Here is a 12,269-nt window from a genome sequence, read left to right as displayed (position 1 = left end):
AGGGCCGTTTATGACATTTTTATGTGATACATGGGACACATTGTCACTCATATGAAGTTTTGCATAGCATAAAATACTTGTGTGTATAGAATACAAAGTTTTAACTCATTTTCTTGGCTATTTCAAGTGAACTTAGTCATAAATATTAAAGAAGTGTGTACATGTGGTGCATGGTTACTAGGCAAATTGTTAAAAGCTTAAATGGTCATGTATGGTAGCAGCAAAACTGCATGATCGATGGGATGTTTATATGGACTGGACTGGTGTTCAAGCCAAAATTAAATGTAAAAAGGAACTGTTCTTAATTCATGTAGGTTATACCTAACCTATAAATTCCGATGTAGACAAGATGAACACAAGGAAGGAAACAATAAAACGCTGCTGGAAAGAACTCTGAGTAATTCAATTAATTACACTAAATGATTACATCTCATGTCCTTATATGCCGCACTTCATTTATTCAAGGGAAAACAAACTTAGCTAGAAAAAAAGAAAGGATAACAACCTAACTGATTCAGCTAATATTACATGCACAATAATAAGCAGAATAAAACTGATTTTTCTACACTCCTCCTTAAGCTGGACTATACAAGTTAAACATTCCCAACTTGTCAATCAACATCTCAAACAATGGTTTGGGTAGATCTTTTGTAAGAATAATCACAGCTTGCTCGGTTGTTGGGACATAGGACAAACCTTCTCTTTGATAAAGTGTTGGTCTACTTCTACATGCTTCGTCCTATCATGATGAACAAGATTGTGCAAAACATTAATGGTAACCTTGTTGTCACTGCAAATTTTTAATGGAAGTTTTACTGTTGCTTGCAGCTCTTCTAGTAGTAACTTTAGCCATAGTAATTCGCAAATTCCATGGGCAATGACTCTAAATTTAGCTTCAACACCACTTCTTGCTACCGCTGTTTGCTTTTTGCTCCTCCAAGTCACCAAATTTCCCAAGACAAGTGTAGAGTAGCTTGAGGTTGATCTTTTATCATTTACAAGCACAACCTCGTCTGCATTGATGAATACTTCTATACCCCTCTCTTTGGATTTGCCAAAAAAGAGACCTTTTCCAGGGTTACCTTTCAAATACTTTAGAATTCGATAAACAACTTCCATATGCTTCTCAAACGGTGAATGTATAAATATACTAGCACAACTTACTGCAAAGGTAATATCTGGCCTTGTATGAGATAAATAGATAAGTTTGCCCATTAAGCTTTGATATCTTCCTTTGTCCATCGGGCTTCCATTGGACTGTTCTCTCAGTTTTAAATTTGGATCCATTGGTGTCTATCAGCTTACATCCCAACATGCTAGTTTCATTCAACAAGTCCAATACATACTTCCTTTGACATTGAAATCCCCTGCATGCTCCTCGCAACTTTCATTCCAAGAAAATACCTTAGTTCCCAAGTCTTTCATCTTGAACTCAATTACAAGTTTTTTCTTTAATCTTTCCATCTTATCTTTGTCATCTCCAATCAAAATTATATCATTAGCATAGACAATAAGAATTGTAACTTTCTCACCTCTTTGTTTGTAAAACAAAGTATGATTTGACTGAGCTTGCTTGTATTCCTTGTCGCAAAGAGCTTTGGTAAAGCGATCAAACCAAGCTCTTGGTGATTGCTTCAATGCATATAAGGGCTTTCTTAGTCTGCAAACCTTGCTATCTTCATTTTCTTTGTCAAAACCCGACAAGAAGTTCATATAAACTTCTTTTCCAGGTCCCCATTTAGGAACACATTTTTTACATCCAACTGTTGTAGAGGCTATTCCAGATTCACTGCAAGTGACAATAGAGAACCCAAATGGTATTTATCTTTGCAACAAGAGCAAACGTCTCTTGGTAGTATATCCTTTTGCAACAAGTCTTGCTTTGTAGTACTTGATTGATCCATCAGCTCTACACTTCAAGATAAAGACCCGCTTACAACCCATTGACATTTTTTTTGATAAATAAGTAAAAGTATTGTATTACGAAGAGGCGCTAAAATAGCGGCCCAAGATGTACAGGAGAGAGACACTCACCCCTTGATAGTTGAAACAAAAAACTATTCAATAAGATATACTAAGAACAACCCTCCCTCATCTTCCCTTATCAGATGGGAGATTGTTAGTAGACCAAAGGAGTTGGGAGGTTTGGGCTTTGGGAAGACTTTTATAAGAAATATTGCTCTCTTAGGGAAATGGCTTTGGAGGTTCCCTAGAGAAAGGAGTGGTCTTTGGCATAAGGTTATTGCGAGTATATATGGGACACATCCTAATGGATGGGACGCCAATATGGTGGTTAGATGGTCACACAGATGTCCTTGAAAAACTATTGCTCAAGGTTTCCAGGAGTTTTCCCCTTTTGTTCGCTTAGTGGTGGGCAATGGGGAGAGAATTCGTTTCTGGGAAGATCTTTGGTGGGGTAACCAAACTTTGTGTTCTCAATTTGTTGATTTTTACAAAATTATTTCTGTGAAAAACCTCACTGTCTCAAATGTCCTTGGCAATTCCTTTCCTCCACCCTGGAATTTTAACTTTTGCCGCAATCTTACGGATTCAGAAATTGATCTCCTTCAGAGATTAATGTCCTCCCTTAGTTCTGTGCTTTTCTCTCCTTCTTTATCAGATTCAAGAGCGTTGTCTTTGTCTTCGTCAGGTTTGTTTTCAGTGAAATCTTTTTTCTTGGCCTTGTCAAAAGTCTCAAATCCTATATTGTTCTTTCCAGCCAAGTTCTTATGGAGTTCAAAAGTCCCTTCAAAGGTTAAGGCCCTCGCTTGGTTAGTAGCATATGGGAAGGTAAACACCAATGACAAGTTGCGATTGAGAAGACCCTACAAAGCCCTCTGTCCTCAATGGTGCATTCTTTGCAAAGGAAATGGAGAGTCGATTGACCACCTTTTTCTTCATTGTCCCGTTACCATTGGACTTTGGCACAGGTTATTCAATCTAGTAGGGTTGGTTTGGGTCCCTCCAAGGAGCCTTGAGGACATGTTGGTTATTACTTTTAAAGGCTTGGGGAACTCATTAAGAGGCAAGACACTTTGACAAATTGCTTGCCTTACTTTGATTTGGATGGTGTGGCAAGAAAGAAACAATAGGATCTTTGAGGATAAAGGGAGAACGGAAGAGATGGTTTGGGATTTGATCCGGTTTTATTCTTCTCTATGGGCTTCTTGTACTGAAGTTTTTAGAGGAGTTCTACTAAACATTCTACAACTCAATTGGATTGGGGTTTGCGTTTCAAAAGTTTGAAGATTGATGGGGTTTCTCTTTGTTTTTAGAGTTCTATTGTTGGGAGTTTTATCCTTTGTTCAATTTGTGTAGGAAGGACCTCTCATCCTTCCCTTGGTTTTTTTCTCTTTCTATTGTCTCTTTTTTCTCTTCTGTACTTGTTCTTATATTAATATAATCTTCTTCGTTTCTGATTAAAAAAAAAAAAAAAGTACATGAGAAGTATGCAATGGATGCATAAAGATGTCACCAAACGAAGAAAAGGGTAACAAAAAACATCATCCCCTTAAAAAGAGGTTAACCAATTAACAAAATCTATTATAGAAGGAGGACCTAAAACTATAAGCAATTTAGATCAAGTGTTTTAGCCCTTGAAAAGAATGCTCCTCATTTTCAAACGAATTACTATTTCTGTCCTTCCAAATTGTCTAAAATAAGTGTAAGGAAGCAACCCGCCATGTCTTTTTGTGTTTTTTTACCCACAAAAGAGCCATGTCATTCTAATAGTGTCTTTTTAGCTAAGAAGGGAATCATCCACAACATGCCAAACAGGGAAAATAGTAAATGCCATAAAAGTGTTTTCTTAATGTAGTGAATGAGGATGTGATCACTAGATTTTTCCTTTAATGACAAAGGAAATATTTTTTTGCCAAAGATCATCTTCTCCCCTGTAAATGACCTAAGGTTTAAAATCTTATTCCATGTAACCTTCCATGCAAAAAAGCCCATGTTCGGCGACACCTAAGAGTTCCAAATAGCATTTGTTGGAAAAGAAATTAGACTTCTTGCTTCTAAGCTAAGTATAAGGCTTTAATAGAAAATTTATCATTTGTTGACTCTGTCCAGATCACCTTGTGTTCCTCATTCTTGCACACCCTCTTCCCTTGTAGTCTCATAAGTCCTCCACAATTTCCACCTCCTAATCATTTAGAAGCCTAGAGAAGCAGGGGGCCCAACAATCCCTTTATATGATTGGTTCCAAACATCTTCCATCCAAGCCTCCTTAGAAACAACAATAGCAAATAAAGATGGAAAAGTAATACAGACGGTTAGTTACCACATCACTCGTCCTTCCAAAATCTCACCTTCCACCATTACCCACTTAGAAAGCAACTCTACTTGTAAAAATATCCCAATCCTTCCTAATGGCTTTCCATAATACTACTCCATACCCTTCTCTCACTTCACAAGAGCGCCATCCTTCTTCATTTTCCTCATATTTTCCACTTATGACTTACTTCCAAAAGGACCGCCCATCCTCAGCATAATGTCAACTCCATTTATAAAGCAGGGCTTTGTTGAGTGTTGATGGATTGGTAACTCTTAGACCATTCTTACTTTTGTTTGAACAAATAATAGCTTACCTTACTGAATGTTGTTTCTGCTCAAGTGCCCCTTTTTCCCATAGGAAATTCCTTTGCTTTAACCTTGATTGTCCTTGGAATGCAAAATAAGGACATAAAATAGATAGACATACTAGATAAAGTGCTATAAATCAGGATTAGTCTCCTACCTTTGGAGATATATTGTCTTTTACATATAGCTAATCTTTTATAGGACTTCTTCTATATTCCATTCCAGACCACCATAGACTTAAATAGAACTCTTGAAAGGAAGACCTAGGTAAGAAGACGGGAGTACACCGACCTTGCAATCAAACTCTAGAGCCAACTCTTCTTAGTTCTCTAACCTTCTTGTTGGAATTAACTTGCTCTTTTCCAAATTAATTCTCAATCTTGAAATGGCCTCAAACTACATGAGCATCCAACTCAAATAAGGCAATTGGTCCTGAGAAGACTCACAAAATACTAAAATATCATTGATAAACGACAAATGAGAAACTTCCACTCCCTCTCCACCTTTGCCTCTTAATTGCCAACCTGATAAGAAACCTTTAACCTTAGCCCTCTTAAGTAGACAACTAAGAGCCTTCATGACAATTGCAAATAAGTAGAGCGAGAAAAGGTTCCCTTGCCTCAAACCTTTGGAAAAAGCCCAATAGAGTGCCATTAACAAAAACAGAATATCTAATTGTAGAAATACTCCATTTGATCCAATTGATTCACTTCTCCCTAAAAACCATCTTTTTTAGAACCAAGAGCGAAAAGTCCTAATTAACATAATCATAAGTATTCTCAATATCAAGCTTACAAATTAGATCACAATCATTGCTTTTCATCAATGAGTCAAAGGCCTCATTACTTAGGAACACTACATCCAAAGCATTGTGGAGTCTATGGTGTCCAAATGGTAACTGTCATCCAAAGCATTGTGGACTCCAAAGCATAAGACCTTAAACATTTTAGGCTTATCAGCTTGACGGTTAGCCTCTACAAGTTGTTGGTTAAAAGCGTCAGCCAATGGACTTAAGAAGGTGGTGGATAAAGTGGTGTCCAAATCCCTAAATGCCTTTGTGGACCTCATTACTAGCTCAAGTGGTAAAGGGATGAGGAGGGTTTGTAGGAGGTTCCAGGTTCAAGTCCCAATGGGGATACACCAATTTACCTATCAAAAAGAAATAAAAAAGTTTGGTCAAAATGAGAATCTCAAAAGTTTCCAGTGATTGAAAAACCGAAATTGTTCCAAAGCACAAAAGCAAAATTAAATTTTAAATTGGAGAATCTTTTTGTATCCAAATTTTGTCCAATCGCTTAATTTCATAAGCTTTTGAGATCCAATAACTGGATAGATTTTTAATTTCCATTGACATTTTCTGTAGTTTCTACAAACTTGATCTTCTAATATGTTTCTGCTTTACTTCATGCTAGTTGCCTAGCTTATATTGTTCAGTAATTTTGGTGGTCCATTGTTCATTAGAATAGATTAGGTTAGATGCTAATATACAAGAACTTCTGTGTAGTTTGATAATCTTGATTTAGCTTGAAGTAGTATTATACTATAAAAATGGCTTTGTCTCTAGAAAGGTTGAAGTTTTATCATTTACAATTCCATATTTACCATTAATGTCTTCTTTTATCATGTTTTCTTTCAGTAAATGCATTCTTTTGGGTCTCAGAATATATAATTAAGAAAAGAATTATTCTTAATGTCAGAAATAAATACATGTTTATTGTCAGGGCACAGTAGTGGTTGCTGGTAGAGCAAAAGCTGTTGTAGTTGGAGTTGGTGCCAACACTGCCATGGGCAACATACGTGATTCGATGTTACGAACAGAGGATGTAAGCATTATCAGTATACCATTCTTATTGGTGTTTTGTTTCCTGAAATATACCTTTTGGTAATGTATTTTGTCGATGTGTTTCTTTTGTTCTCTTATAATGCTTGTCTTGTAATCCATGTTTATATTCTAAAGTTTATGAAAATCTTGGGTCTTTTTTCTTTCCATTTAAAATTTTCTCTCTTAATCCATTTATGGTATGTGGAAAGGACACTGGCACAGTATGAATTGTCCTACATATGTTGAAGGTGCTCAACAAAACAGCCTCAGGATTTTATGAGCCGTGATGTTGGTATCCATGATTGAAATGTTATCTGACTGCATGAGTGTCTTTATTCATTGTTCAACATGTGTTTTGAAACTTGATGTGTTGGACATACAATTCTCTTCCCAACTTTTCTGTATTAATGATTATATTGAGATGTCATTTATTTCATTATTGAACTGTATTTGTGGACTCTAATTGAGCATATTGTTAATTGGTTGCAGGAAGTGACACCATTGAAAAAGAAGCTTGATGAGTTTGGAACTTTTTTGGCCAAGGTGATAGCAGATACTCTGCCTTTGCTCTTCAATCTTCATTTCTAGCATAGTTGTTCAGTAATAAGCATATAAGCATGATTGCCCGACCTGATTGACTGGCCTGGACATGTGGAGCTTGGATGGAATGTACTCGTCTGAGATCTGGGTCCAGGTTGGTTTGGATATGATTAGCTGCATGATGACCTTGGGTGACCCAAATCAAATATTGTGATCACCCCATTCTACCTACGTTAAACTTTTCTTAAAATTTTCTTGCTAAACTCTATTCACACCTCCTACTAGTAAAATAGTGGACTTTGCTATCTTATGTTGCCTTCTGCCTAACACACTCAGATAAAATCTCCGAACTTTGATGTTCATTCCAAGGAGATTTTATTACTTGCTCTGTGATGGGTTTTTGGAAATTTTTTGTGCCTTCAGGTTATTGCAGGGATTTGCATGCTGGTATGGATTGTAAACATTGGTCATTTTCGTGACCCTTCTCATGGTGGGTTATTGAGAGGTGCAATTCATTACTTTAAGGTAATTTTCATTCATGAGGTTCCTATCCTTACTTTCATGCTAAAAGATGGTTCATTTGCTTTTCGCCTTTTCCAAATTCATTCCGTTTATTACAATTCTATCATCTGGAAGTTTCATTAGAATCTTTCTTATTTCTGTTTCTAGTTTTGTAACTTTGTGCAGGCTTAAGCATTGGGTAGGTTCCACTTTGTTAATTTTGAATGAACTTTATAAAACTTGTTAGGAAAATGATTAACTTTGAACTCCTCCAAACCGCCTCTCTGACAGATATATGACATGTCATATAAATTTTCTAGATTAAAAACAAGGGCATTTTCTCAAAAAAATTAGGATGGAGTCTTTAAAAAAGGATTCCAGAAAATAAAATCCTTGAGAATAAGGGAGAAGGAAAAAGAAGCAAAGCCCAAATCTTTAGGATCTTATTCACAAAAAGAAGCAAAACCCAAATCTCTAGGACCTTATTCAAGGAGGGAGGGGAAAGATGTTCCCTAACTCCTCTGGTATCAAGGCATCCCTTTTAGCTAAAAAATTAACCCTTTTCATTATCAGACTGTGGAATTAAATTTAAAACTGATGCCCATAATAGAACATTATGTTTGTCATAAGGTAGATTGACTTACAAGGACCAAAGGTATTCCACAAAGCCCTCCTGATAATTGTTGAGGAGTCCCCTTCCCCTTCTTTACTGCCCTTATGAAACTTCCTTCTTTGGGGGTGAAAGAAGCCAGATTCCTAGACCTAGATGGAGTTAGATGTATTAGAACCAAGCCTTAGTACCACCTATCTCATGGTGCCTTTGCCTAGATTACTTTCTCATAACATTTAGGCTTAAGGAAGCTTGCTTAATCTCATCAAAATGGTTCCTAAAAATACATGTAATTCCCATTTGGCTGAGATTTTCTAAAGAACAACAATTAAAATTGAATTTCACCACTCCGGTGGATGTGGACTTCACCTAGAATGAAATGCCTTCTAGTCCACTGACTTCCTATCATTCAAAACCCATCAAAGAGGAACTCCCTTGGATTCTCCTATCAAGGTAGCTCATCAAAGAGAGTCAAGGGAAGTTGATTTTATCGCATTTGGCCATACTGGATTCCAATTGTTATCACAGTTGTAAATGATTGTAGGATTTTCTCCTGGCCAAATGGACCAAATCAAAGCCAACCAAACACAACCTTAATGCACGGCTTCAACCTGCTCTGATAAAGCTCTGGAGGCCTATAATGAATATTCCTGTACCTGCACAGTAAACACTCTGTGTCATGTGGTCTATGCTGGGGGCAATATAAACAGAGATGTTTAATCTTGTAAAGTAAACAGAATTTCCAAAGAAAGCATCTTTTTTTTGATAGGAAACGACAAAGGAATATATTAATAGAAAAAAGAAGTACAAGAGAAGGATGAGGAATCCTCCCACCAAAGAAAACTAGTTTACAAGAAACCAAAAATAAGAAAATACATTGTAATAATGAACAACTACTCTAGGCTAAACCAACCCATCGGAATTACACGCCGCTAAACAATCAAGTTGTAACACAATAAGGGGGGTTCCCTTAAAAACCTTGGAACAAAAAGCCCAAAGAGAAGCAAGGAAAAAAATAGAATCCCAAAGACTCTCCGAATTCCTTGCTTTATCCTAAAAAATCCTCGCATTTCTTTCCCGCCACACAACCCAAATTAAAGCTATGCACGCAGCTTGCCATAAAACTATCCCTCTCCTCGATAAACCAAAGCCACAGTAAGTGATGGATAGCATGTCGGAAATGCTCCTCGGGGAAACCCAATCCATCTTGGCTAACTGAAATAATCTGTGCCATAACCCCAATGTCAAAGAACAATGTAGGAAAAGATGATCTGCTAATTCTCCATACCTCATACACAACTTACAAATATCCGGACTAAGGGCTTTGTGAGGTCTTCTCAATTGTAACAAGTCATTAGTATTTACCTTTTTGTGTGCCACCAAATAGACAAAGGACTTAACCTTGAAAGGGACCTGAGAATTCCAAACAAACTTAGTAGGAAAAACTGGAGGAGAATCAGAGCAATGAGATAAGGCAAGAAAGAAAGACTTGACTGTAAAAAGCCCTAAAGAAGATAAAGACCAGGATCTTGCATCTGGAACCGAAAATGTCAAATGCAAACAATCAAGTAATCTTATGAGACCTTCTAAATCTTCTATCTTAGGATCGTATAGGTTGCGGTGAAAGTTAAAGTTCTAAGAGAAGGGACGAGTAGATCCGAGAATTGAAGAAATGAGAATATTTTTATCCGTGACTACTCTAAATAGTCTTGAATATTGGGAACCCAAAGATTGATCCCTCCACCACAAGTCTTCCTAGAACCGAATTCTATCCCTATTTCCTACCACAAACCGAGTAAACTTGGAAAACTCTTGAAAGACTTGTGTAATAGCCTTCCAAGGACAACAATGTGACCATCTTACTATTGTGTTGGCATCCCATCCATTAGAGTGTGATTTGTAAATGCTTGAAATAACCTTATGCCATAGAGCTGAACCCTCCCTAGGGTACCTCCACAACTATTTCCCTAAGAGTGCGACATTCCTTAGAGCTATCTTCCCAAATCCCAAACCCCCTATTGCCTTCGGCTTACACACTACATCCCAGCTAACAAGATGATCTTTTTTTCTTTCCCTAACCCCTGACCATAAAAAATCCCTTTGCAATCTCTCGATCTTTGCAGCTACTGAAGCAGGTATCTTAAACAAGGAAAGGAAGTAGCAAGGCATGTGGGTGAGGCAAGATTGGATAAGAGTTATCTTACCTCCAAAAGATAGAAAAGCCTTTTGCCATCCATCTAATATTTTCGAGATCCTCTCAATCACAAGATCCCAAAAGCCACAAGCCTTGGGATTCCCTCCCAGAGGGAGACCCAAGTAGGGAATAGGCCATCCAGAAGCCTTGCAATCTAGCAATTCGGCCAACCTAGAAAGATGATTTTGTTCAAGATTGATGCCATAAATGTTACTCTTGTCAAGGTTAACCTTAAGCCCAGAAATTTGCCCAAACACTAGCAATAAACTCTTGAGAGTTTGCAAATCTTCCTCACTAGTGTTAGAAAAGAATATGGTATCATCTGCAAATTGCAAATGGGACACCCTTGTACTATTCCGACCCACCCTGAAACCCTCTAACAAATTTCTTTTCTCTGCTCTCAATAACATCCTGCTCAGTACATCTGCTACTAAAGTAAACAAAAAGGAGGATAAAGGATCGCCTTGTCTTAAGCCTCTAGATGCCTTGACCCACCCTTTAGCGTTTCCATTCACTAAGACTGCAAAAGATACCGTGGACAAACAACCTCTCATCCATTTCCTCCATCTAGGACTAAACCCCTTTTTCTCCAACACATGATCCAAAAAATCCCAACTCACATGATCGTAAGCCTTTTCAAAGTCGATTTTGAGAACGACTCTTTCCCCCCCTGAACGTCTTTTCTCATCCATTATCTCATTGGTTATGAGAACTGCATCCAATATTTGTCTCCCTTGAACAAAGGTGTCTTGAGTAGAATGAATAGTTTCGTGTAATACCCCTCTTAGACGTCCTGATAACACTTTGACTATTATCTTGTAAAGACTAGTGATCAAACTAATAGGTCTAAAGTCTGAGATTTTCTTTGTCACGCTTTTTTTGGGCAACAGAACTATGAAGGGGGCATTAGTACTTTGATTGATGATTCCGCTACTGTGAAACTCTGCAAACACTCTCACTAAATCCTCCTTGATCACATCCCAACAATCTTGAAACACTGCAATGGTATAGACATCAGGACCCGGCGCTTTATCCCTATCCAACTGAGAAATGGCCTTATGAATCTCTTCTTCAGTAAAAGGGGAGTCCAATCTAGACGCACTCTCTTCAGATATAGGGGACCAATCTAAGCCTTCAACTCTCCATGGCTCACCAATATGATCCAAGTAGAGCTTTTCAAAGTAGTGTAAAATCTTCTCTATGATGCTCTCTGAATTATTCAACACTACTTCTCTTTCATTTTCCAACACCTTGATAAATTTCCTATTTCCTTCCATTAGCTACTTTATGAAAAAACTTTGAGTTACAATCCCCTTCCTTAACCCATTTCGTCCTGACTTTTTGTCTCCAATGAATTTCTTCCCTCAAGATTAATTCCTCTAATTCCCTTTTTCTTAAAGCTCTTTGAATTAAAAGTTCAGAACTGAGACCACCACCTTGCTTAATGACATCAAGGTTAGCTATATCTTTCAGGATGCCTTTTTTCCTTTCGTTTAGCACTCCAAAAGAAACCTTATTCCGTTCTTTCAAATTGGCCTTAACAAATTGTAATTTCCTCATGAACTTGTGGCCTTCCCACCCAGTTCCTTGAAAACCTCTCCACCAACTTTTAAAGCACTCTTTGAAGTTAGGATGTTGCAACCACATATTCTCAAACCCAAAAGGTGTTGGGCCTCACTTGAACAGGTTGGTTTCCAAAACAATCGGCCAATGATCCGAAGTTCTTCTAGGAAGAACTTCTTGAAGGCTTTGAGGAAAGGAAAGCTCCCACTCATTTGAGTAAAGGAAACGGTCCAATCTTTTACGCACGGGAGACTCTTGCATGTTTGACCAAGTGAATGGTGTGTTCCATAAAGGTGGATCAAGCAATTCACACTCTCTTATAAAATCATCGAAGTCCTTTGTGCTTGAAGATAGACTAGATCCTCCCATTTTTTTTGAACTTCTCCTTATGACATTAAAATCACCGCTTATGCACCATAATGGAAAAGAGATACCGAAAATGTCCAACAACTCCACCC

The 12,269-nt window shown here is 37.6% G+C and overlaps 1 protein-coding gene across 3 annotated transcripts in view; it reads left to right on the top strand.

Moving 5' to 3' along the window:
• LOC100266003 (calcium-transporting ATPase 3, endoplasmic reticulum-type) overlaps positions 1–12,269 on the top strand; it is a 79,212-nt gene that overhangs the window by 15,629 nt on the left and 51,314 nt on the right. For all 3 annotated transcript variants that reach the window (XM_010666191.3, XM_010666190.3, XM_010666192.3), the window contains 3 exons: positions 6,303–6,404; positions 6,893–6,946; positions 7,367–7,468. In XM_010666191.3, the coding sequence (XP_010664493.1) occupies positions 6,303–6,404; positions 6,893–6,946; positions 7,367–7,468 (258 nt within the window). The remainder of the gene's footprint in view (positions 1–6,302; positions 6,405–6,892; positions 6,947–7,366; positions 7,469–12,269) is intronic.

The sequence above is a fragment of the Vitis vinifera genome, chromosome 18 (genome assembly GCF_030704535.1).
Source record: "Vitis vinifera cultivar Pinot Noir 40024 chromosome 18, ASM3070453v1".
Taxonomy (NCBI): Eukaryota; Viridiplantae; Streptophyta; class Magnoliopsida; order Vitales; family Vitaceae; genus Vitis; species Vitis vinifera.
This window is presented reverse-complemented; position numbering and strand designations above follow the sequence as displayed.